Source organism: Battus philenor, unplaced genomic scaffold, assembly GCF_028537555.1.
Source record: "Battus philenor isolate CCGP_79_NKW_IND1 unplaced genomic scaffold, ilBatPhil1.0.hap1 SCAF_15, whole genome shotgun sequence".
In the NCBI taxonomy this organism is placed as follows: Eukaryota; Metazoa; Arthropoda; class Insecta; order Lepidoptera; family Papilionidae; genus Battus; species Battus philenor.
Genome location: NW_027181677.1, coordinates 13,938,069 through 13,965,423, shown reverse-complemented (window position 1 = coordinate 13,965,423; position 27,355 = coordinate 13,938,069). Strand labels below are relative to the sequence as shown.

The following is a 27,355-nucleotide window of genomic DNA, read 5'->3' as shown; positions in this document are numbered from 1 at the left end:
CAATCAACACGGCGGAGTTTTTGAGCCTCGGTCAAATTATGCGGTATCCAGCGGGCACAAAGCTTCCTGACCGCTAAATGTTCATGGAGGATTTTGTGCACTTGACTCATACCTATGCCTAGACTTGTCCGAATCTGCTGATAGGTCACTCTTTTGTCAGTCTCTATCATACGCCGCACAACACTGATATTGTCTTCAGTCGTCGCTGTAGAAGGCCGTCCCTCACGCAAATCATCGGTGAGACTAGTTCGACCACGTTTGAATTCATTAAACCAGTTGTAAACTGTGGCACGAGATGGGGCTTCATCGTGAAAAGCCAATCGAAGTCTATCATAACTTTCTTGTTGACTTATATGACATCGAAAGTCATAAAAAATCATTGCACGAAAATTTTCTCGGCTTAAATTCATTCTGACGTGCACAGGCAATTTTCAATTTGCCGCCAAATCGTAAAACAAATGACAAATGAATGAAATGTATACTCAATATTATTGGTAAAGAGTTCTATTTTCAAAATTTAAACTTATTTTTTTAATATAATGCTTCTAAGTTGCCAGTTCTAAAAACTTTCAGTTTGGCCCTCGTATATGACAAAAAATATTGGAAACTTTGATCTAAGCCTTATTTGACCGATATAATCTTTGTGTTAATCGCTTCTAAACTTTAAATTATTAAGAAAATATTAGGCAGAAATTTTGATTGTGTCTGCCCATTCTTCTCTGTTAAAATGTGCTATAAAAGTAAATAACATATGGCCAAGAATTATTGCGAGTATAACTAATGCATGTGGTGTTATCATGCATTGACACGATGACAATTTAAGAAGGCAGGTTTTTACAGCGTCATAGTATGTGACGTGACAGAGGATGTCTTAGCGTGCTGTGACGTAAGCTAGTGTTTTGAAACGTGCTGTGGTGCTACCTAGCATGGCATGGCGTTCCTTGTTGTGTACGATGTAAGTGTGTAATGTAATCAATCTGGTGTGTAATAGTGTTCTGTGAAGTAACCCAAAGTAGGCTATGACGTAATGCCTGCTGTATCATAGGGTAGTTTTTTTATTGTCCTCGTTATTGAGGACATCCCTCCCTTTCTCTCTCTCTCTCTCTCTCTTTCATCCTTCACTTCTTCCATTTTTTTTTCTTTTTACACTTTCGTAATTTATTTTTCCATTGTTTAGTAACTTGCTTATACAATACAGACTATTCTACACTTTTTCTTATACTTATCACATTTATTTTCGCATGTGTTATCAAATTTTTATTTTTTATCCGACCTCTGTTTTATTCCGTTCTTAAATATTTAATGGAATCAGGCGTTACCTCGCGGAAGTCCATCCTAAGTAAGAAAAGGTCCAATATTTAGCCACTTCCGCACATGCAGTGGCAGTCGTGCAACAAAGTACACCGCCCGCCAGCCCGCTGATAAATGCGTATGCGGCAAACAATGCGAATCACGCAACTGCCACTACCAAATTACTCAACACCTAGGAAGTGGCTAAATATTGGAGGTTTTTTTACTTATTCCGTTCTGTTACATCTCCCGCTACTTTCTTGTAAAATCTCAGAAAAATGTGACGGTTCCATCTTCTACCATTAGGAATGCTATACATAGTGTTGTTTTTAGTAAGGTACTTTTGTAGTGTATTATGAAAGATTAGTAATAGGCTACTAGACGTAAGAATGATATGGTGTGCCATATGAAGCAGTACAGTGCAGTGTAGTGTTGCGTCGTTACCTGAAGGCAGCAGGCCTTGTGCACAGGAGCATCAGCCGCCCGCCTAGCCTAGCGTACGGTGTGCGGTGATAAAACAAACCATATATTTATACCATAATATGTATACATAAAATAAAATATAAACAAAGATAACATAAATATAAAATCAAAAACAGATTGTATAACTAAATATTATGGCGAAGAAAAAGAAGCGAGTTGGGTAAAGAAAAAAATAAGAAAAAAAGAAACCGAGAAGGGCGTGAGATAGTGTTAATAAAAACCAAATAAAAAATTACTGCTCAAAAAGTCCTTGTAGCTATAAGAAAGGAGAAACCAAATGCCCCCAGGTTAAAAGGCAAAACAAAAGAGACAAAAAATATTAAATGAGATTTCTAAAGGAATTGAATTTAGCATATAGCAACAATATATTTTAATAGCAAATGTTAATTATCATCATAATTTCAGCCGTATGTCTACTGATGGACATGGGTCCTGCATCCTCCCAGACATGGGCCCAGCGTCTTCCCACATCTATCCACCTGGTAGGTGTGCCGCTACGTAGCGCTTGCTCATCTTTGGCCATCTGTTCTGCTAGCCATATTATCTGCCAGCTGTTACCTCATCTTGCCAGTACGAAACAATTGAAACTGATTACAAAATCTCTAAATATATTAATCTTAAAATCAATTATACTCAATCCATATTACGTATTAATTGCAACTTTCCACAGGTTGTTTTTCGTCACTCTAAAGAGCGTGTTAAAGGAAAACCTAGGCGGCCTACATATCTGGTATAATGTATTGGACTTAAATTCCAGGCTTCGAAGGAAGTTCTGGAGATAAGTCAGTCTACAACCTGATACGAGTTGTTGACAAGCCGCCAGGCATAATTTATGTTTTACGCTGTTATCATTTTCGGCTTCTTCTTAGGGCAATGCTAAGGAGAAAAGATGAAGAGAAGCTAAATTTGTTGGTGGAAGGGATTAATCACCTGCTGGTGCAGATCATCGCGTTCACGCTGCATCAGTTCCAGGTCTCGTGCAACCACGTGCAGCTGCGTTCGAGGAGACGCGTCGTCCAAGGAACGGCTTGCTCCAGCTCCTCGCCTCGCGCCCGCTTCCGCACACGTGCCGTATCTGCAGACGTCACCAGTATAACACAACCAGGTTAAAAACAGTAGTCTAACACCACTTAGATAAGATCTACAATATTAGACCAGCAGTATAACACCGCTGGTATTACACCACCATTATCACACTACCAGTATTGCACCAGCAGTATAACATCGTTAGTATTACACCAGCAGTATCAAACTACCTGTATTACACCAGCAGTATAACATCGATAGTATTACACCAACAGTATCAAACTACCTGTATTACACCAGCAGTATAACACCGCTATTATAACATCACTAGTATCACACTACCTGTATTACACCGGCAGTATAACACCGCTATTATAACATCACTAGTATCACACTACCTGTATTACACTACCAGTATAACACAGCTAATATTACACCACCATTATCACACTATCAGTATTGCACCAGCAGTATAACATCGTTAGTATTACACCAGCAGTATCAAACTACCTGTATTACACCAGCAGTATAACATCGATAGTATTACACCAGCAGTATCAAACTACCTGTATTACACCAGCAGTATAACATCGATAGTATTACACCAATAGTATCAAACTACCTGTATTACACAAGCAGTATAAACACCGTTTATATAATAACAACACTAGTATCACACTACCTGTATTACACAAGCAGTATAAACACCGTTATTATAACAACACTAGTATCACACTACCTGTATTAATCCAGCAGTATGAACACCGTTATTATAACAACACTAGTATCACACTACCTGTATTACACCAGCAGTATAAACACCGTTATTATAACAACACTAGTATCACACTACCTGTATTAATCCAGCAGTATGAACACCGTTATTATAACAACACTAGTATCACACTACCTGTATTACACCAGCAGTATAAACACCGTTATTATAACAACACTAGTATCACACTACATGTAATACACCAGCAGTATAACACCGCTATTATAACATCACTAGTATCACACTACCTGTATTACATCGGCAGTATAACACCGCTATTATAACATCACTAGTATCAAACTACCTGTATTACACCAGCAGTATGACACCGCTATTATAACATCACTAGTATCACACTACCTGTATTACACCGGCAGTATGAACACCGTTATTATAACAACACTAGTATCACACTACCTGTATTACACCAGCAGTATAAACACCGTTATTATAACAACACTAGTATCACACTACCTGTATTAATCCAGCAGTATGAACACCGTTATTATAACAACACTAGTATCACACTACCTGTATTACACCAGCAGTATAAACACCGTTATTATAACAACACTAGTATCACACTACATGTAATACACCAGCAGTATAACACCGCTATTATAACATCACGAGTATCACACTACCTGTATTACACCGACAGTATAACACCATTATTATAACATCACTAGTATCACACTACCTGTATTACACCAGCAGTATAACACTGCTATTATAACATCACTAGTATCACACTACCTGTATTACACCAGTAGTATAACACCGCTATTATAACATCACTAGTATCACACTACATGTATTACACCGGCAGTATAACAGCGCTAGTATTACACAACCTATATAAAGGGGGCTACCCACGCCGCGACTACTGGCTTGTTGTCAATACTCGAGAAACTTTTATCAACGGTTTAATTAATAAATATATTATTGTTTACCCTTCTGCAATGACGTCCGAGGAGTGACCGCGGTCATTCATTAGCTGAGCGATCTTCATCATGGCTGCCTCCAGGTCCGACCGTAGCAGACTTTCCCGCTGCAGACACTCCGCCATCGCTTCCTCCATGGTCTGCAATATGATATAGATGAATATGAATGATAATCAAAATACACCAATACCTCACTTTGCGCCGGGGTTACGTTCTAAAAAAAACACGACACAAATTGAAACGACGCAAAGTGAATTAAGATTTTCTATAGCAAACCATGTAAAGATCCAAGATAGGTTCCAGGGTCACGAAAATACTACTTTTTAAAAATAAAATTAACCAAAGTGAACATTTAAAAAACAAAAATAATATAACTATGCAATAAATATATAGGAATAATATTTACCTTTTTTGTAACCAGAAACAACACTTAAAATTTATGTAAATTTATTATTTTCTTTTTAAAAAATAGCACATCACAATACATTACAATACACTAAATAATTGAAACTGAACTCTAAAATTAGCAAAACAAAGTGAAAATAAAACTGTATTCTAATTGCATTGATTTTAAGTTAGAAAGGGAATCCCGAGTTTTGATTCCATGGCGCAATTAGAAACAAAAGTTTTGTAATCGTTCGGAAAAAAAACAAAATTTCAAAAAAAAAATTGAAGACTTGAACCCAAAACAATGCAACCTCGAAAATCTAACGACGCACTATGAAAATTAGTACTAATTAAGCAGCGACGCAACTTTGAAAAAAACGCAAAACGATACGACGCAAAGCGAGGTATTGGTGTACTCCAATGCCTGAAGACGAAGGTCTTTGACTAGTGTGACCAGTGACCTACAAATTCAAGACGTGGTCGCTCAAAAGAAGAACGAAGACTCACGGTCGAAGCAATGGATACAGCTATACTTAGAGGTTTGCTGACAGTCCAAATGAAGACAATAGAAATGGGGAGATCCGCAGAAGAATTACTTGTCTAAAGTGGCAGTGAAACAGTAGACACAGCATGGCTAGCTCCCCTCCCCCCCATTAGGAGGACAGGTGATATAGTCAAGGTTGCAGAAAGTCGCTGGATGAGGGCATTATATGGCTGATCACCTTGGCTTCTTTCGGGGAAGAGCTGTCTTCCAACGGTAGTTCATCACCTGTTATTATAATGATGGTGATGAACCAATTACATATGTAACCATCGATTTTAAATGTTCTTTTAGTCACGAGTGGTTTCTGTCAGTTATGTTCGTTTGGCATTTAAAGCTTCATCTATTTTGAGGCGCTTATTTCCGCCCCGCGCTTCAACTAAGTAGTTACATTACTTATTCTACGAGTACCAGCCTTTGGAAAGCCAAGTTCTATCTTCGCTTAAGATTTAAGAGACGACTGGATGTCCGTCTGATGATGAGGTAAAGTAACTTGAAATTTCGTTTCCAAGAGTGAATTTCCAGTTTATGTTTTGATTGACCATAAATTTAATAATTCTACTTGGAACTAACTCTATAATATCATCATCATCATAGGTGATAGACACCCGCTGCAGAACATAAGCCTGGTCCAAAGATTCAGCGACTGGACAATATGGTTGAACCAAATTTATAAAAATATCCAGGTATTGGTTCCAATGATTTTCTGAAAATTTGCCGTATAAACTACAATTGTCAACATCACGTCATTTCAGTCGTGGGACATCCACAGCTGGACAAAAGTCCTTCACAGATTTCCAATAGAATTCCAAAGACCCCAAATAGGTCGTATGTATACCTTGTAGGTGGACATCCTAAAACTTAAATTTTTAGAAGTAGTCGCCCATCGCTTAACTTCTAAATTTAATATTCGCTATAAACTCAACCAATAAACTATTTTTTAGTAAAATCATTTTCAGTTTTGCTTAAAATTCTTCTCCAATAATTATATGGTATAAAAAAATAAGAACCTTCTTATGTAATTCACAGTTATCACAGGATCTCTGCTTATCTTCAATATCTTCCTCCAACTCCGTTACTTCCACTCGACTGGACTCCAGCATCCTGTTTTGGGGTCCGCCTTCTGTAAATGAATTAAACCTTATTTCTCTTTCCTTTACACTTGGTACATTTGCTTTATTTACTAGCTGTGCACGCGACTTTGTTTGCGTGGAATTTAACAAAAAAAGTCTATTTATGTTAGAGATTTTTTTTTAAATAAAAGAAGCCTAAGTTACTCCTTACTACACATCAGCTACCTGCCATATTTTTGGCTGGACCGATTTTGACAGAACTTATACAGTTCTGTCAAAATCGGTCCAGCCTTTTCAGATATTAGCCAGAACAAACGGACAGACAACGAGAGAAAATATAAAAAAATAACATTTGTGCCGTATATATTCATATTCAAAATATATACACATAATATATATATAAAAGTGATTATTTTAATAATACATACAGACATCCCAATTTTATTTACTTATATAGATAATAGCGCTATCTGTTGACGTTGTCAAGTCGTAAACTCACAACTAGTTAATTTTTATAACAATTTGCCTACCAAACTATTAATAGTAGTCCACCGTTGGGCCGAGTATATATATAAACAATATAAAACAGAATAAACACACTGCATGCCTCACATGAAGCGCAATTAAATAAATGTCGATACAATACGGTTAACATTTTAATTATTTACAGAATATAAATAGGACTGACTAAATATTATTATTAAATACAAATACCTAATGACATATTTTCCACGTGACGATCCAGTTTTATTTATTTTTATTAGTAATTTTAGCACCGTTATTTAAAACGCTTAATATATTCAGCCACTGTTGTATTATTATTTCCACAGCTGGACATATGCCTCCCCCATATATTTCCAAAAGGAACTGTTGAAAGCGACATCGATCAAATGCTTCCCGACTATCTCAACTAGATCATCTATTTGCCCAGCACGTTCTATACTGGACTAGCTGGTCAGTCTCTTGTTCTGATCTGTTATGCCCGATGTTGTCTACCTATTGCCACTTCCACTTTCCAACCCCTGGACTAAATAGACTACTTTCATTCATCAACGGATCTACTTATTATTGATTTAATCTGGTGAAGAATTCTCTAGCATAGTGTTAATAATTCCAGGTGGTTTGATCTTCCCTATGCATCCTCTGCAGGTTCTTGGTACTCCACTATAGAACCTTAAGGCCCCAGCGGCATCATCATCATCAATCAGCTATAGGACGTCCAATGCTGGATGGAGATTCCTTTTAATAGCGGTTTGGATACTTGGAAAGTACCTTGAATTTTTAATAGGACAGATTATAATCCTGCATTAACCCTTAATAGCCTAGAGTTTCGATTTTGATACCAATCTTTTAAACCGAATGTTCACATTACTATTAGTTTTTTTTTTATAGGTTGGCTGTACGAATTTTACGGTTGTATAATATTCTTTCCAACGAAATTAATATATATATATATTTTTTTTTTTTTTTTTCCCTTCATCTAGACCCCCAAGCAAACACAGTAATATTAAAAAAAAAAAAAACACTTTCGTAAATCAGGCTATTAAGGGTTAAGAGTTTTCCGACTGCCTTAACAAAGTCATCGGTTCAATTTCTGCTTGTCACTACGTGGTGAAAACTTAAATCTTGTGTCCATTTTGACGTCCCCTGATTCAGAAGTAACATAGTGATGTTAAAAGTATCCACGTACTGTTTGCAGCGAGACGAACTGATAAATCCAGCAGTTCGTGAGCCTCGTGTCTCAAGCGACGCAGCGAGTGCTCCAGCTCACGCTTGATGTCGGCGCTAAGGTCGCGCTGGTGTCGAAGGAATCCAGCTGCCCCTTCCTCATCGAGCGCTGCGAGGATCGAGTCCAGCTCAGGCGCGAAGTGCACGTGCCGTCCACGGGACACGTCCAACTCCACGCTCGTGTCAGCCGAAGTCGGCTGCGAGTTCTCCTCGAACGACCTGGAAACAGTCACGCCTTTTTAAAAATTATCATTCCATTGTAACGTTTACACTCTCGAATGTTCTTTGCTTTGGAGACCTTTATACAACATACACTTAAATATATCTTCTTTTTAGCTGATAGATGCCCCGTGGAGGGCTGAAACACGTGTTGAGTGATTTGGTGGTGGCGGTTGTGTGATTCGCATTGTTTGCCGCATACGCATTTATCAGCGGGCTGGCGGGCGGTGCATTTCGTTCCACGACTACCACTGCATGTGCGGAAGTGGCTAAATATTGGTCCTTTTCTTACTTTGCATACGCCTTCCACAAAGATCATCACGATGATTGATCGTTCACCGCCTGCATTCAGCGACTTCCCACAACTATAACTATATCGTCAGTCCTTCTAGTGGGGGGGTCTACCGACGCCGCGTCTACTGGCTCATGGTCGCCACTCGAGAACCTTTCGGCCCCAACGACCATCGGTGAGCGATGTGCTCCGCCCACTCACCCAGCAAATTTTCGAGCTACATCTTGCATTGATTCCTCTACGGATCTCCTCATGCATAATTCAATCTCTCAACGAAACTTCGAGCATCGCCTTATGACGCCCGAAGTAAATGACCACTTTTTTATATATATTTTATAATAATTGCGATGACTCTATGGAAGACTTTGCAGTGGGTGTATATCGGCTGATATGATGATGATATATCCCTTTTCGATGTCGCCACAGTGGCGGCATTCGCAAGACGTCGTAAATTTCGGTGACACCAGTCTGGAGGTAAGATATCATTGATATAAGTATGGATTTCTGTATCATTTAAATTTAGATACTCTGTATATCGCACGTGTTATTTTAAAATAAAAAAAGATCTGTATATATCAAAAAATCAGTATTCCAAATTTAAATTTAAACGGGATATTCTTCAAAAATGAGAGTCTAGGAATGATTGTGAAGATGAGATTAGTGATGATGAATTAGAATTTGAAGTACATGATGAGAATGTGAACAGTGAAAGTGACGATTACATAGTTCCTACTAAGAGACAGAATGTAATAAGAATTGACAATGTCATGAAGAATAGTGAAGATGATGACGAAGAAGTACAATTAAACATAATAAATCATTATAGACACATATTTGTTTTTAATCAATAAGAGAGAAATAAAAGAAGCTAAATTTTCTCCGACCATCTGGTACTCCCATCAGAGAAATTTCCCGATCGCAAAAGGTTAATTTTTCTTTTGGAAGGCTCGATAACGAGGTCGACAGCTTAAAGTTCATCTCGAGCTTAAACTTGGCGGGGTGCCATTGTAAAATTTCGCGAACTGCGCCTCATATAAATAGACGTGAAAACAAGACGCATGCGAATTCAAACGCAGACACATCTATTCGGTGTTCCATGCCTGGAAGTCTTATGTACAATATATATCGCACCATCAAATGTGTACAGGATGATTCATCATAGATATAAAATCTTTAAAAGAGTCGATATATAGCCCGTTTATTTTAAATTAATATACAGTACCCGGTGATATTGCACATCGTCCTTTGGAAAGAGACAATCGGCTGATTTCGGCTTCGTAGAACACTATCTCTGTCTTACACAACCGATGTGACGTTATGTCAGTCGTATTTCGTGCTACAAAGATAACGCTATAAGCTACCACCATCTCAGAACACTGATCTGCCGACAGCTGGCCAGAAAATCAACAGCTGCTCATTTAAATGAAGTTTAACATAATTTTTAATGTATATATTTAATATCAACCATGTAAATGAGTCAACAAACTAAATTTCACGCATTAGAACAAAAGATATAATAAGATTTATTTAATAATATACTTTTAATTTTAGATTTAATGCTAAGGAAAGGAAGGTCTAAGATATATTATGGAATTTTATTATATATACGCACATTCAGACCCGTGAATAACTTTTTGAGGACGAAATTTGTGTGTTACATGTTTATTTATTTATATTTCTTGTATTTATAACATAAGCCGCTCAGAAGCTTCTGCGGTTAAATCAATTTTTTGATATTTTCTGATATTTGAAAATTCTGATGAAATAAATAATAATCTTATTAGTTATTAAAGGATTTACTCCTTGGTAACTTTTGTCTAGGTTAGACAGCCCTTTTTTAATATCTTCTTAATATATTGTATAATAATTTCAGAAACCATTGTGAATATGTCCATCTAAAAATAAATGTTAGTTTATTATTTTTACATAAATTTCTTATCTTTTTCAGTTGCCAAAAGGTATAAATCCTAAAATTTTTAAGATGCTGTCATTATTTCAATAAATACTTACGTTTTTATTTACACACTCTGTACATATCTAAAAGACTTTATATACTTTTCTAATTAAATTAATAAACCAAGAAATTAAAACACTAATATATCATAAAACATTAGTATTCTCTAATTTTGTGTTTTGAACTTAGTCTTATTGGCTTCTGAGCGGCTCATATATCTGTCAATATTATTCTATACACACGCCTTTACATTGCGATAAAGGTTTGAATGCTATAATAAGATGTATTTAATAATATAGTTCTAATTTTAGATTTTAAACTAAAAACTGAAGATCTAAGAAATATTTTGAAATTTTACGAATAAAGATTTTCTGGTAAAGATCAAGAAAGCTTTAAATATGTGATGGATAAACAAGTCTGCGTCATAGGTGGGGGGGAGTGGTGGTATGACTCACTGGTGGTGGGGCAGCAGTGTGGCGAGAAGGCGCCCTAGCACCGTGCGGTTGAGCTCGTCCTCCGCGCTGGCGCAGTACGCCACCAGCTGCCCCACGGCACGTTGCAGCGTCGTAGCCACACGCTGCAATGCGTCTCTGCAACAAATCATTTATACAGGGTGATTGACTATTGGTGTCAAAGCTTTGAATAAAACCATAAGGCGATGAGATGATGAGGCGATGGTGCCACTTTCCACCTGTTCCTTGAGCTCCACTTCTGACTTATACTTTTCTTTTGCGAATACGAGAGTTCTAGACCAATTGGTATATAAAGTCGTAATCCATATGTTTCCTTCCACGTGCGATCACTTTTCTACCTTTATTTTATAAGATGTGTTCTGATCTTTCTACAATTTTGTATAAAGTAAATTTTTAATGCAGTGTCACCTATAAAAGAACACATAACAGAAACATTATTAAGAAAGGGACTAATATATAGCTACTTCCGCTATGCAGTAGTAGTCGTGCAACAAAGTGCACCGCCCGCCAGCCCGCTGATAAATGCGTATGCGGTAAACAACGCGAATTACACAACTACCACCGTTAAATCACTCAACACGTGTTTCACCCCTCCACGGGGCATTATATTACACCGTTTAGTGCCAAACACAGAAGTTCACTCTGGCGGACGATGCACTTTGTTGCACGACTACCACTTGTGCGTAAGTGGCTAAATATTGGTCCTTTTCTTACTTAGGATAGACTTTCGCAAAATAACGCCTGATTCCATTAAATATTTAACATGCTAGTGTCTGCACTAAGCTTGAAAGTTCTAACTTCGTTGGCGAACTATTGGTTTTTATTTATCCTTCATATATCCTTTTTTTAATGCGCCTCAAATATAAATATGAGAAAGAGTCCGCCGCGTGCCAAAAAACATGAGACTTCCACTGATAGAAAGAATCCCTTTCGCAGTGCCGGTCTCGCGCCGGTGCGTGATACTTTTGTTTACTTATTTTTTTATTTTATTTATCTTATATATGCAAATAAACAACAAGACGAATGTCGGCTTCTGACTGACTCCCATGTTCAAGAGACACAGGCAGTGAAGCTGTTGATGTGAAAGTGTCATTACCTCTCCTTAGTGACCTCCTCGAGCTGACGGTTCTGGTCGAAGCTGTTGTTCCTCCGCTGTCGCCATTTGTCCGTCTCACCGACCCCCTCCTCGCGAAGGCTCGCCACCTGTGAACCATATTTAAACTTCATATTTTTTCTACAATAGCTCTGTTCAAACAACTTGACTACGACGAAAAACCTAACAGATATACGAAAGGAGTTTATATATAATGCTTCACTTATATAATTCCTAACAATTCAATTAAAAAAATCAGTGGCTTTTGAAATAACAACGTAAAAACAATATAGTAAAATCGATTTCAAAATTTACTAATTATTAACATTAACTATTATTTATTAATTGTCCCAAACTCTGTACTGCTAGAACTTATTATCTCACATTTAAATAGAAAAATTACATTAATGTAACATACTTCAAGAGTGATCATAAGATGGACGGATACATCTAAGCCAAGGTCGCAGAAAGCTGGATAGGAAGAACCGGTAATCATGCCGAATTTGGGTGGGATTTTGCCCTGCAGTGGGAATCTACCGGTTTATATAACAATGATAGCCACTGCTAGATACCTTTCCTTCATATTTAAATCGCAAATTGTCAGTAATCCACACGCACAGTTCATCAGTAATGCTGAAACTATTGACATAATTATGCTCCGATGTTACTGTCAGTAATATCGGAGCATAATTATGTCAGTAAAACCGAAGCACGCTATTAATGATATTTCTTAGCAGTAATATTGGAGTATGGACATATTTGTAATGTAAATATTAGAACACGGTTAAGTCAGTAAAATAGAAACTCTGACTTTTGTATACCATAGTACCGCTGAACGCAGCATTGCCAATATCATCACAATAGTCAGTAATATACAAACATTACTGTCAGTAAAACAAGAATATTCACTATTTTGACAAAGAAGACTAATACGATATAATTCACGGCATATTTTACATTCCACCATTGGTAACTTACCGTCAACTTCCTCAACATCACCATTGTGATCTGATCACATATCTTGTATCACTTCGCGTCACACATGTACATAAGTCATTTACACACACACGTAATTTTAAATCATTGCATTATACACATATATTTATTTATATATATTAATTCATAATAACCTTTTCGTTCGTAGATACCTTATGTTAACAGACAAAGATAAAGATTCATTAATTCAAAATTGGAACTTTTAATAACCCATATTGATCGTCAACGTTTTTTTCACTACATTGCTTCATGGTGTTGTAGTTGTGTAGAAGAAGCAGGAAGAAACTCCACAACAACTCATCTTTTAATAAAGTTTAACATAGATGTATACATACACATTATCAGATATAGCCTAAATGAAATCAAAATATTCCGGCGACATCACTGCCAAGGATTATTGTAATTTATTATGCGATTTTTGTAAATGGTAGTCGGATAATATTTTGCGGAATTTTACTAATAAATCTGATTTCGTTTATTACAAATGAATTAGAAACTTTTACAATCGAAACTTTAGTACACGACGCCTTGTAAATACACTATGGATGTCACCTATTTTTTTGAATTTATTATGATTATTTTAAATGTACAAAATATTATCATAAATATATAGTGAGGTCACTGTAGGAATATTGACCTCTTTACAACGCTTTCTCAAGGAGATTCGCGGCCCTAAGCCGTAAATATCTCGGACGACGCTCTCTTTTACAAGCAACTAGCTGATCCCGCAAACGTTGTTTTGCAAAAAAAAAATAAAGTTTTTAATTAACAAATGTAAGATAAGGGTTGATCGTAGAGGGGTGAAAATTTAGGTTTGTATGTATTTTTGTATGCTGTATCATAATAAAATAAAAACAAAAATTTTTTTTAAAAAATTAAAAATAAAATTTAGGGGTGGACCACCCTTATCACTTAGGGGTATGGAAAATAGATAGTAGCCGATTCTCAGACATACTGAATACGCATGTAAAATTTGGTAAAAATCGGTCAAGCCGTTTCGGAGGAGTTCAAGTTCGAACACCGTGACACGAGAATTTTATATATTAGAATATCGCATAGCGTTATATATTTTTTATATATAAATTAAGTATCAATGTAAACATACGTGTTTTTACTAAAATATGTTGAATAATTTCTCGATACGTAATTGTTATTTTGTCTTCTTTTCCAATACGTTAGCAAAGTTTGCAGAAACAAGAAACAAATGAATATCATGATTTTATTTTGAGTTGTTTCCGTTTTTTAAATAAAAGAATATAATGCCAAAATTACGAGTATTAATAAATAACATGCTTCGAACTGAGCCCACAACTAACTTAGACAATATTTATTTTATTTTACAAACTTTATTATCACCTTAATAATTTCCTTTACCGTTTGATATGATTTTTAAACTAATTATTTATAAACTCCCACAATGATATTTTTTTACATAATTGTAATGGAATAGGCGTTTGTCTTCCATCTCACCTGATGGAAAATGTACATGAAGACGAAGGTGGTACACGCCCATCCAAAAGAAATCTGTTCACTTTACTCCTAAAGGCTCCAGAGTTCAACTCATCAGGAAAAATATACCCCAGGCAGGTCGTTCCAAATCTTGGGGACTCTCACCAAAAACGAGCTGTCAAACCGTTTAGTTCAACTTTTGGGTTTGTCAACAACGTATGGATGAAACTTTCGCCTGCGCCTAGTAGTCCGATAAAAGAATGGAGATGGCTCAATTAGTTCGAAAACAGCCTTCGAGGACTCTCCAAAGTGCATCCTATAAAAAACAGATGGCAACTCGACGACGATGCTCAAGAATGTGTAGTCTGTTATTTGCAAAGCTACCAGATGATATTTGGCTGCACCGTCCAAGAGGAGACTGCAGTACTCCATGCAGGATCAAACTTGGGCAATGTAAAGATTAAACAGCTGTTCAGAGCTGAAGTACCTAAGTACCGCCGAGAAAAAGAATTGATAATTTCTTGAACGCCGCTTGTGTCATAGACTCAATTTTTATCTATGGCACATGGGTTGATGATCGCAGTATTTTGGAATCAGGCGCTACCTCGCGGAAGTCCATCCTAAGTAAGAAAAGGACCAATATTTATCCACTTCCGCACATGCAGTGGTAGTCGTGCAAAAGTGCACCGCCCGCCAGCCCGCTGATAAATGCGTATGCGGCAAACAATGCGAATCACACAACCGCTACCGCCAAATTACTCAACACGTGTTTCACCCCTCCACGGGGCATCTTCAGCAGTTATGTTATACCGATTAGTGTCAAACACAGAGTCTAAGGTGAAACACGTGTTGCACGACTACCACTGCATGTGCGGAAGTGGCTAAATATTGGTTTTTTTCTTACTTAGGATCGCAGTATATTATGATATGCAGAGGACGATGATGTCCATCCTCTGGAAACTTCTGAGCAATGACAATCCTATATAGTTGATGCACAAATGTGAGTGATGTAAAGATGCCCACTGCATGGCACAGAGCTCCACCATTGATCACCTCGATGGCTGATCTTGCGCAGCTAAAGTCTAGAATCCCCGCGACCTTGACTATCATCAGTCCACCTAGTGGAGTTTCTACCCACGCCACGTCTACCAACTCGTGGTGGCCACTTGAACCAATTTAAACACGATCATATCAACGCATTCGTTTTGCTATTATATGACGATTAGTAACGGTCGATTTAATCTACATTCGAATTCACGGATTTTAGTTTAGTAAAAGATTAATATATAGTTATACAGAAACATACGCAACAATATGTTTATCTGTTTACTGCAATATCTAATAATTTTAATGTTATATATGGTCAACATTATGTAATAATATTAATATATATTTATTGCACTACAAAACACAAACCTGAAAAAATGTAAAAAATTTAACAAATCATAAATTAACACACACATGATTACATATTTTAATTGTTCCAAACAGAATGGTATCTGTGTATGTACATGCTTGTGTGTGTGCGCGCGTGCATGTGTGCGATTACGTATCATAGGGTCTGACGGTGGTGCCCCGTATGTCGGACTTGATCTAGGGGTCAATACCGACTAAAAACAATCCTCTTTCTTTGGTATCCCTGGTCCCCACGACGTGGCCGCTAGGCATTACTTCGAGGGGGAGGCCCCCCTCCCCTCGAAGTAAAGCCTAAATAAGTCGCAACTTTCCCTGATAAAATAGCGGGGGGGATTTAGCTGCAGCTTTCCCTGATATAATGGCTGTTCAGGCCAGCTTCTTTCGCTATTGCTCTCTTTCTCACATACGAGCGTGTGTGCGTTGAGAACAGACTACGCTCGCTTACTATGCCCCTAATTCGTAAGCGATGAAGGTTAGATTAGGTTAGGTTAGGTTAGTTAACTCTTTAATCCAGGTTCACTAGAACAGGCCTAAGGTCTGCCTGTCGTAAGAGATGACTTAAATGGAATCAGGTTTGAGAGCGTTGGAGATGGGCGCCTTTACCCTCCACCTAATGCAAACTCGAGAAGGATATTGGCAAGTGGTCTAACGAGAATTTCCCCTACTGCTTCCCCCCGGATGCAAAGAACCAAGGGGCAGCTGCGAGTTCCGTAGGAGATCCGGTAGACATTCTAAAGGTACCGAAGACGACCAACGAGGAGGTTTTATTGAGTAGGAATATTATATATTTCAGAATGATAAATTTATACAGGATGCTTTGTAGATACAAGTAAAAGGTTTAAATTATTATAAGTGATAGATGAGCATATTTTATTGGGTTGTTCGGAAAGTATTTTTTTTCCGACTGAGGTTTCATTGTATTTTTTCACAGCTAGCTTTACACTTAAGTCCCATTGTCATTATATGTTTTGACGCATGACATTGCAAGGCTTGTATGTAAAAAGGTAGTTTACCTTTTTACAAGTTTTGCCGGTGCTATTTTAAGTATGGAAAGAAATAAGCAGCAGTATCCTCATATTTTACTTTTATATTATAGAAAAAGTAAAAATGCTGTTCAAGCTAGAAATAAATTAACGGATGTGTATGGAGAAAATGAAAATACACATACGCCAATGCAAGAACTGGTTTACAAAATTTCGATCTAGCAATTTTGATGTCGTAGATGCACCTCGTTCTGGAAGGCCGGTTGAAGCTGATAAAGACGCGATAAAGGCATTACATGATGCAAACCAGCGAATTACAACATGTGAGATCGGTGAGTGGTTAAATTTATCGAATTCAACTGTTTATGACCATCATGAACCTCGATTTATAGGTTCCCCGTGTCCTCACGGAGAGTTTGATCAGATACACCTTTTGATTATTATTTGTTCCGGTCACTGCAAAATCTTTTTGGACGGTAAAACCTTTACCTCAAATGAACACATCTAAATCATCTGGACCAGTTTTTGGCCAGCAAAAAGCCAAAAATTTATGATCGTGGAATCATGCCACTACCAGAAAGATGACAAAAGGTGTTGGATCAGAATGGCCAATATAAATTTAAATAAAAATTTATTCATTACACGAATATAGTCTTTCATTTTCACCACAAAAAACTAAATTACTTCCTGAACAACCCAACACATTATATGCACCCATTTAAAGGCTAAATATTGTATTTATGTAAGTATGTATACATGTGTATGTATGTTTATATGTTTTATACACGTTTACTACCCATTATATATGCTTCTGCTGTATCCATACTATGGTTGTATGGAAGGAATTTCCACGTGTGATAAGACGGCACATTGTACTTTTTATAATTATACAACTATGTATATTTTCTAGCATGTACAATTAAATTTATATCTATATTCAATCAACCTGTAAAGCAGAATGCACAGGTGGGTAAATGTAACAACTTTTATTATAAAAAATCTACGGAGCGATATCTCTATATTTATGAACTATTTGCACATACATGGTGATATTATATTCATATATATACGGTTTATGCAGGATGTTTAAAAAATTTTCCACATTTTCGATTATTACGAACAAACAACCGCGTCGAGATTATTGAGAAATATATTTGAATATATGAAGAGCTTACCGCAATGTATGCACTATAAATATCTCGGCACTTTACGTAGAATATTAAAATAGGTCAAAACTTCTTTGTTTACAGTCACGGTCCGTTTTGACGGTGATTTTAACTACAACTGATCTGCGACGTAATAAGTCTTCAATCTAAAAAAATGTGGGTAGTTTTAAAACAAATATTTTCAACTACCCACAATCATTCATTTTTATATATTTAACTAGATAACTGGTCATCTTTATCATTTCAATCGCAAAAAGCCCACTGCTGGTAATAGACTTCAAAGATAAAGGTAAAGAAATAATTTCTTTATTCAACATATATATTTACTAGCTGATCCCGTTAACGTTGTTTTGCAAAAAAAAATTAAAGGATTGATTGAGGAGAAAATTTAGGGTTGTGTGTATTTTTTAATGCCACATAATAAAAAAATAAAAATAAAAAATTACGTCAAAAAATTTTTAAAAAATTTTTAAGGATGAACACCCCTTATCACTTAGGGGTATGGAAAATAGATAGTAGCCGATTCTCAGACCTACTGAATACGCATAGAAAATTTGGTAAAAATCGGTCGAGCCGTTTCGGAGGAGTACGGTAACTAACAGTGACATGGAAATTTTATATAATAATTAGATTTTTTAAATATATTTTATTTTTTACTCTACTATGCTTCGCAAGGCGTTATAGTTGTGGAGAAGAAGCAGGAAGAAACTCCACAACAACACATCTTTTAACTTAACACAGATTCATACATATACACTTTATCAGATATAGCCTAAATGAAATCAAAATAATCAAGCGGCATCACTGCCAAGGACTCTTATCTATATCGTATTCCGTTAATATATTTTTAGTATGCGTTTTAAATTTTGCAAATGGTAGTCCAATTTTCAGATTCCGTTTAGTACAAATATATAACAGATTTTTTACAGTCGTAACTTTTGGTACATCCTGTTTTTCACAGTGCCTTTTAAATACCTTTTTTTAATTTACTATAGTTATTGTAAAGCTACGAAATATCATAAATATATTGTGAGGCCACGGTAAGAATATATATACACCAATACCTCACTTTGCGTCGTGGTTACGTTCCAAAAAAACACGACGCAAAATGAATTAAGATTTTCTATAGCAAACCATGTAAAGATTGAAGATAAGTTCCAGGATTACGAAAATACTACTTTTTGAAAAGAAAATTAAACAAAGCAAACATTTAAAAGACAAAAATAATATAACTCTGCCAATAAATAAATTGGAAAAATATTTACCTTTTTTGTAACCAGAAACAACACGTAAAAATTTATATAAATTTATTATTCTCTTTTTTAAAAAAAGCACAACACACTACGCAATTGAAACTGAACTCTAAAATTACCAAAAGAAAGTGAAAATAAAATTGTATTCAAATTGCGTTGTTTTTAGTTAGAAAGGGAATCCCCGAGTTTTGATAGCATGGCGCAATTAGGAACAAGTGTTACCATCTTTTAGAAAAAAAAAGAAATTTTCAAAAAAAATTAAAGACTCGAATCCAAAACCACGCAACCTCGAAAATCTAACGACGCACAGTGAAAATTAGAACTAATTAAGCAGCGATGCAACTTCGAAAAAAACGCAAAACGAAACGACGCATTGAGAGGTATTGGTATATATATATATATAAATATATATATATATATACACATAACACATCAAGGTAACCACGAACAATCAAAATCAAAGACTGATTTACAAGGGAAAATTGGTACAAAAGCTTTAAAACGTTGAATGTATATGTACCCCATTTCTAATCATCCTGTATAAATTGATCACTTTGATTATACATGTTCCAATAACTTACTTTATTCTATTCAAATGCGACATGCCAATAAATACTGGCGGTATAAAGTCTGTAGGTACAGACAGTAGTAAACAATAATTAATTTTAATATGTAGTAATTCGAATTTTGTCATTTTTAAACGGTTTTATTTAGTTCTACCCGCACGGAATTTATTTGTTTATTTGGGTCAAAATTAGAAATTGAAATTTAAGCACCTTCCCGTTGTCAGATCGATCTGAAATTTGGTACACACATTTAATTTAGATGACAATACAATATAATAAAATCAATAACATTATAAATCTAAGATGGCCGCCGATACAATATGGCGGATTACATATTTTTCCTTAACCCCCTCAATATGGGTATCAAATGGCTACACTAGTAAAACACGATGATTATGTCAAAATTTAAAATTCAAGATGGACGCCGTTCCAATATGGCGGACTAGGTACATATTTTTCCACAACCACCACAATATGGGTATCAAAAAACCGTTTAACTTAAAATTTTTTTAAATGTATTTATTTACTGTATTATCATTACATTGTTTTTAAATCCATTGAGTTTTAAACAAGCCGTATTTAACTTCTTTAACTTATATCCTGTATACGGACATTTCGCCGCAATGTAAACACATCCTTACCTCCATAAACATAACGAACAATATAATTTATTAATCTTGTATTATCTGTGACAGCGAAAACAGTTAAACTACTTATAATTACGTCGCGAACGCGTCCAGATGTCTTCAGCCTTTTACAGATATAGAATTTAAAAAAAAGTCCATACATGTGCGGTAATAAAAAATATGGTGCCCTGTAACTAAGACAAGCTGAAATGAGCTTTAAGTATATAGACTCTAGATTTACAATCTTTTATTAGTATTTTCCGGCGTCAAAAAGGAAAAAAGCTATGCAAATTAAAGCTTAAATATATAGTTCATAGAGATTTATTTTAATTGTACTTGAATATCACAATGAGTAGACTGAATACCCTTAGTAAACAACTTTATGTTAATATTCTTTTTTGTCTGACTCTACACTGTCGCCTTATTATTATTAACTGCGGTCAAAATGGCATTTGCAGATTCCAAAGGTTTGAAATGGCAGGACGTAGAGTGCTCCTGGCCTAAGACCTTTATTAAAGTAGCGAAGCCAGAGGGCTCGAGTGGAGCCTCGACTCGGGCACTTATATACAGTACAAGGCGATAAATATTGCCACATCGACCTTTGGAAAGAGACAATCAGCCAATTTCGTAGAGCACTATCTCTGTCCCACACTACCTATATGACGTTTTATCAGTCGATGTATTTCGTGCGACAGAGATAACGCTGTTTTCTCTTGTCTTGTTTTCACGTTTGATTTAGTTAGCTGTTAAATGTCTTGGATTCTATGGTGATGATCACGAACCGGCAAACTTAGGCTATCGACCTCGAACCGTAATTTATACAAAACCTAAATTATTAGGGATTTAATCTTATAATTTTACCGCTAAGATAATCCTGGATTGTACCTTAATTCAGTCATATACATATTGTTGAATTAAAAAAAATTTTTGCAAGACGATCTACTAAAACTTATCTGTCTATAAAGATATATTTCGATCTTATGACAAATTTCGTTGAAGAACTATTCATGTCAATATTGAAATATTCCGTTGTTCTAACCTTCGAAGAATATCTCGCAGTAATACGCCATAACATCAACCTCGTAATATTCTAGTAATAAGTTCGAAAGACGACAAAGTTAAGGCTAGGACGCTAGATGAAAGCCGCTTGTAACACGGTCTGTTAGAAACCTTTGAAAGAGTTCAATGTCCAGCCGTGGACTTCGTGCAGGTGAAATGAATTGTTGATTGAAATTTGTGTGTTGTTTAATTTAAATACATTACCTTACACTATGGATATGAAAGCCAGCCTTTGCATGGCTCCATTCTGTCAATCTTCTTCAATCATGGAAACTGACTAGGAGAGTTAAGCTCAAAATATTCCGGTCCAAAAACCGTGTTGCTATATGGCTGCGAGACGTGGAAAGTCACTAAAGATATCTTGCGTTGACTCCAAGTCTTCGTCAACAACTGTCTTCGACGTATTCTCGGTATATACTGGCCTGAGAAAGTCTACAATGTAGAATTCTGGAAACGCTGCGGTGAGATGCTGATCGACCAGCAGATCAAACGCCGCAAGTAAAACTGGATAGGCCACACGCTCCGAAGGGACACAGATCACATACCGAGGCAAGCCCTAGAATGGAATTCTCAAGGAAAACAAAGACGTGGCTGTCCAAAGCAAACCTGGCGGCGGATTATCACAGTAGAATTGAAGGCAGTTGGAATGACGTGGAGCGAAGTAAAGCGCGAAGCTCAAGACCGCTCGGGATGGCGACGTACTGTGGACAGAGGGCTGTCCCATCTTGGAGACATAGAAATATTTAAAAATAAATGATATGGACGAACAGATCAAGCGAGACCTTCATGGAATCACGCAATTTGTGTGAAATTTACATCGTAGAAAGTCCTAGAAAAAGATACGTGTAGATACCATTACTCCGATAATTTAACTAGCTACTGTTGCATGCATAAGTAAACAATCGATGTATGTCAAACAACAATAAATCATCGCCTGAACCCCTCTTACCGCAAACGTAAGTTAAAACTGCTTGGTAAAATCATTCCATATCACTCGCGATAAATGGGTCATCGAACGCTTTCATTTACGATCTTACAAATTTGATATCTAAAAACACTCTGATAAGGTTTATTTCCGTTCGAGCAAATCTTCGTGGGGAGCCGAGTGGGGTAGGGACGAAGATAACGCTACGGGATTGTTATTGCTCGAGCTGTTGACACGGAACACGTGGTGAGCGTAACTCGACGCCGTGGAACCGGCATCCATTGCTGTCATTGTTTCTACGATAGACCTATTGAATGATTGTAACCTATCAATGGATCTTTGAACTTTGTTATGAACGATGCAAGGCTAGCGAGATGAAATATTCAAACAATTTACACTGGAATAGATTGATTGTCTATATATATATATATATATATATATATATATATATATATATATTTCCTTTGTTACGTCCTACTTGAAACTACCTTTTAGATATCTTTCATCTTTTCTTATAACTTTTCTAATACCTCATGGAAGGTTCTTATGGCAAAAGATGAATTTCACTATCAAAACTTTGCTTCTTTCCACATTTCGCTATTAAATTGGCAGGTTTTACAGTTCATGCGCTTATTCAACAACTATGTCATGATCACACAATTTTTTTTCTATTGCAATAAGTCATGTCAATAACTTCTAGCAGTGCAAAGTCCATCGGAACAGCTAGTTCTTCTTTTTAATCAATAGACGCCTACTGCAAGGCACAGGTCTTTCCTGCGCCGACTGACTTCCCGCGTCTAACGTGGTTTGGCGGTGGCGGTTGTGTGATTCGCATTGTTTGCCGCATACGCATTAATTAAAGAATTTGTATATAGTGATTTGAAATAGGAAGAGAAGGAAGGTGCTCAGGAGGGACCCTGATCACATACCGAGGCGAGCCCTAGAATGGAATCCTCAAGGTAAGCGAAGACGTGGCCGCCCAAAGCAAACCTAGCGGAAGATCACTGCAGAAGTGAAGGCAGTTGGAATGACGTGGAGCGAAGTAAAGCGCGAGGCTCAAGACCGTTCAGGATGGCGACGTAATGTGGACGCCATCTCGAGGACATAGAAATAAATGATGAATGATGAAACAACGGTTGGAATTATAGTCAGACTGCAGTATATTTAAAAAAGCATGTCCACATTATGAGTTCTTTTTAAATGTGTACTTATTATTTAAAATATATTGAAGTACCGGCCCTTGCATCCCGTATCTCCCCTACGCGGGCCAAACAAACACAGGCTATTTTTGTTTGCGGCGCCTCCGACGAATTTAGAAACAATGCATTTATTACCGCTACACTAAATTTATATGAGGTTATTGTAAAAGGAATTGCATTTGAAAAATTGCTCGTTCTAAAATGCATGAAATATTATATCTACGTGAGTAATAAATACATTTAAAAAACTTTTAAGTTAAACGGTTTTTTGATACCCATATTGTGGTGGTTGTGGAAAAATATGTACCTAGTCCGCCATGGTGGAACGGCGTCCATCTTGAATTTTAAATTTTGACATAATTATCGTATTTACTAGTGTAGCCCTTTCATTTGATACCCATATTGAGGGGGTCAAGGAAAAATACGTAATCCGCCATTTTGTATCGGCGGCCATTTTAGATTTATAAAGTTATTGATTTTATTATATTGTATTGTCATCTAAATTAAATGTGTGTACCAAATTTCAGATCAATCTGACAACGGGAAGGTGCTTAAAGTTTAAATTTCTAATTTTGACCCAAATCAACAAATTCCGTACGGGTCGAACTAAATAAAACCGTTTAAAAACTAAATAGGATAGGAAACAGAAACTGAATTCATGTCATACCTTTCCAGGCTCTGTTATTATATTTTACAACCTTTTATATACGATGCCGCAACTTAGCCTTTCTACAATTTTTACGCCCCCCTAAGTAACATTTTAAACTCGTGTCGAGACTACTTCAAGAACAATCAAATTGCCCACTTTTGGGGCGCGGGCCCCACGTTGGTAAATACTGCTATATATTATAGAATATTTTTTTTCAAGTTTTATTTTTTTTAAAGTTACCGTTTCTATTTATATATTATAATTGTTTTTATTTGGTTCACAACTCGATATATACACCAATCACACTTAATGACTTTATTACATTAAAAGATAGTTTAATTTCTGATATATAGTGACCACAATATGCATTATTTACATTCGAATTTTTTAAAACAGGCTTTTTTTTAAATTTTACTGCAGTACCCAGCGATAGATATTGCACATCGACCTTCGAAAAGAGACAATCAGCCAATTTCAGCTTCTGTATGTTCTTGTACTTCTGTCATAATATGTATAATTTCAATTTAAAAATATTCGTCTGCGTGTTTTAATTTGCGTGATATATATAGTAATATAATAATTTACATATAATATATTGCGTTTAATTAGTCTAAATATAAACAGTTGAATTAACAACATATAATGTCAATAGCCATTCATAAAGCAGTCCCCAGTATCGACCTATACTCAAAACGAGAGGGGGATGTTTCTATAAGAGAGGAGGGAACGTCGCAATGGAGTGACGTAGCGATGACGTCACTCGTAATGGAACATTCTAGAAACGTTTCTCTACAAATTCAATATGAGACCATAGTTATTCATTAAAATTTACACCAATATAAAAACAAATTGAATTTATTTAAATGTGATCACTTTATTTATGTTCTTAATGAACAATTAGTTAAAAATTATCTATTTTTAATACAACATGATTTAAAACGTGTTTAAATATGGTGAACTGTTTTACAGGAAAGGTTCTCAAAGGGCTACCATAAACCATCAGACGCGGCGAGAATATACCCCCCACTAAGTGAACAACGACATAGTTAAGAAGAAGGCTGAAAAGAAGACTGAAACACATACACCTTGGATAGTTTCTATCTGGTCAAAAATAATTATTATTTATCATCTGTATCTACATACTTTGTACTTCTAGGTGTAATTAACCAGTTGCATTCAAATAGAAAAAATAAGCTAATGTTATGTGACTGATCATATGCCGGCAAATGAACTATACATTCACCCGCGTGAAGCTTTTACATCTATATCACCCTGTATACTTGACAAATGTGGTAGATTATGTTTAAGCTCTTACCGCCCTTTTGTCGGCTTCTATTGTGTATAGTACAATTGCATACTAGAACATAAGGATGCGTTTCCGGGAATCGAAAATTGTCGACGAACATTTTTCAAAAATCGAACATTGTGTGAACGTGTCCTAAGTTTCTTTTTTTTTCAAGGATCTGTTATATATATATATATAGCTACGAGGGCCAAACTGAAAGTTTTTAGAACTGGCAACTTAAAAGCATTATATTAAAAAAATAAGTTTAAATTTTGAAAATAGAACTCTTTACCAATAATATTGAGTATACATTTCATTCATTTGTCATTTGTTTTACGATTTGGCGGCAAATTGAAAATTGTCTGTGCACGTCAGAATGAATTTAAGCCGAGAAAATTTTCGTGCAATGATTTTTTATGACTTTCGATGTCATATAAGTCAACAAGAAAGTTATGATAGACTTCGATTGGCTTTTCACGATGAAGCCCCATCTCGTGCCACAGTTTACAACTGGTTTAATGAATTCAAACGTGGTCGAACTAATCTCACCGATGATTTGCGTGAGGGACGGCCTTCTACAGCGACGACTGAAGACAATATCAGTGTTGTGCGGCGTATGATAGAGACTGACAAAAGAGTGACCTATCAGCAGATTCGGACAAGTCTAGGCATAGGTATGAGTCAAGTGCACAAAATCCTCCATGAACATTTAGCGGTCAGGAAGCTTTGTGCCCGCTGGATACCGCATAATTTGACCGAGGCTCAAAAACTCCGCCGTGTTGATTGGTGCCGAGAAATGATCCAAAAATTTAACGGAGGTGACTCAAATGCTGTGTTCGACATACTAACGGGTGATGAAAGCTGGATTTACTGTTATGATCCGGAAACCAAAAGACAGTCTGCTCAGTGGGTGTTTCCTTCCGAAGAGTTGCCAACTAAAGTGAAGAGAGGTCGAAGTGTTGGAAAAAAGATGGTGGCCTCGTTCTTCGGAAAGACAGGTCATTACGCGACAGTTGTCTTAGAGGATCAGAAAACGGTTAATGCAGAGTGGTACACTAACAACTGTTTGCCACTTGTCTTGGAAAAAGTTCGAGAGAAACGACCTCGCAGCAGGATCCTCCTTCATCACGACAATGCCTCGTCGCACACCGCCAGGCAAACGATCGACTATTTGGCGACCTCAGACGTAGAATTACTGGGTCACCCGCCGTATAGCCCCGACCTCGCACCCTGCGATTTTTATTTATTCCCGAAAATAAAAGAAAAACTTCGAGGAAAACATTTTATGGACGCCGAAGAAGCAGTGGCTGCGTTTCAAAACGCCGTCGAAGAGACCCCTAAGGCCGAGTGGGCAAGGTGCTTTTCTCAATGGTTCCATCGAATGCAGCGATGTATTGATGTAAATGGACGCTATTTTGAAAAGTTATAATAAAACTAATAACTTGCTAGAATGCTTAGTTTTTGATTTTCTGAGAACTTTCAGTTTGACCCTCGTATATAGCTGA

At 36.5% G+C, this 27,355-nt stretch overlaps 1 protein-coding gene across 5 annotated transcripts in view; it reads right to left on the bottom strand.

Moving 5' to 3' along the window:
* The window catches only part of LOC137918944 (putative leucine-rich repeat-containing protein DDB_G0290503), a 124,340-nt gene that overhangs the window by 60,214 nt on the left and 36,771 nt on the right, over positions 1 to 27,355 (bottom strand). For 3 of the 5 annotated variants that reach the window (XM_068761885.1, XM_068761887.1, XM_068761888.1), the window contains 7 exons: positions 12,282 to 12,388; positions 11,168 to 11,302; positions 8,210 to 8,466; positions 6,457 to 6,569; positions 4,528 to 4,658; positions 2,704 to 2,848; positions 1,735 to 1,782 (listed from right to left, as the gene is read on the bottom strand). In XM_068761885.1, the coding sequence (XP_068617986.1) occupies positions 1,735 to 1,782; positions 2,704 to 2,848; positions 4,528 to 4,658; positions 6,457 to 6,569; positions 8,210 to 8,466; positions 11,168 to 11,302; positions 12,282 to 12,388 (936 nt within the window). Of the gene's footprint in view, positions 1 to 1,734; positions 1,783 to 2,703; positions 2,849 to 4,527; positions 4,659 to 6,456; positions 6,570 to 8,209; positions 8,467 to 11,167; positions 11,303 to 12,281; positions 12,389 to 13,256; positions 13,328 to 27,355 lie in introns of those variants that run through there. The other 2 variants (XM_068761889.1, XM_068761886.1) reach the window with 2 other exon arrangements.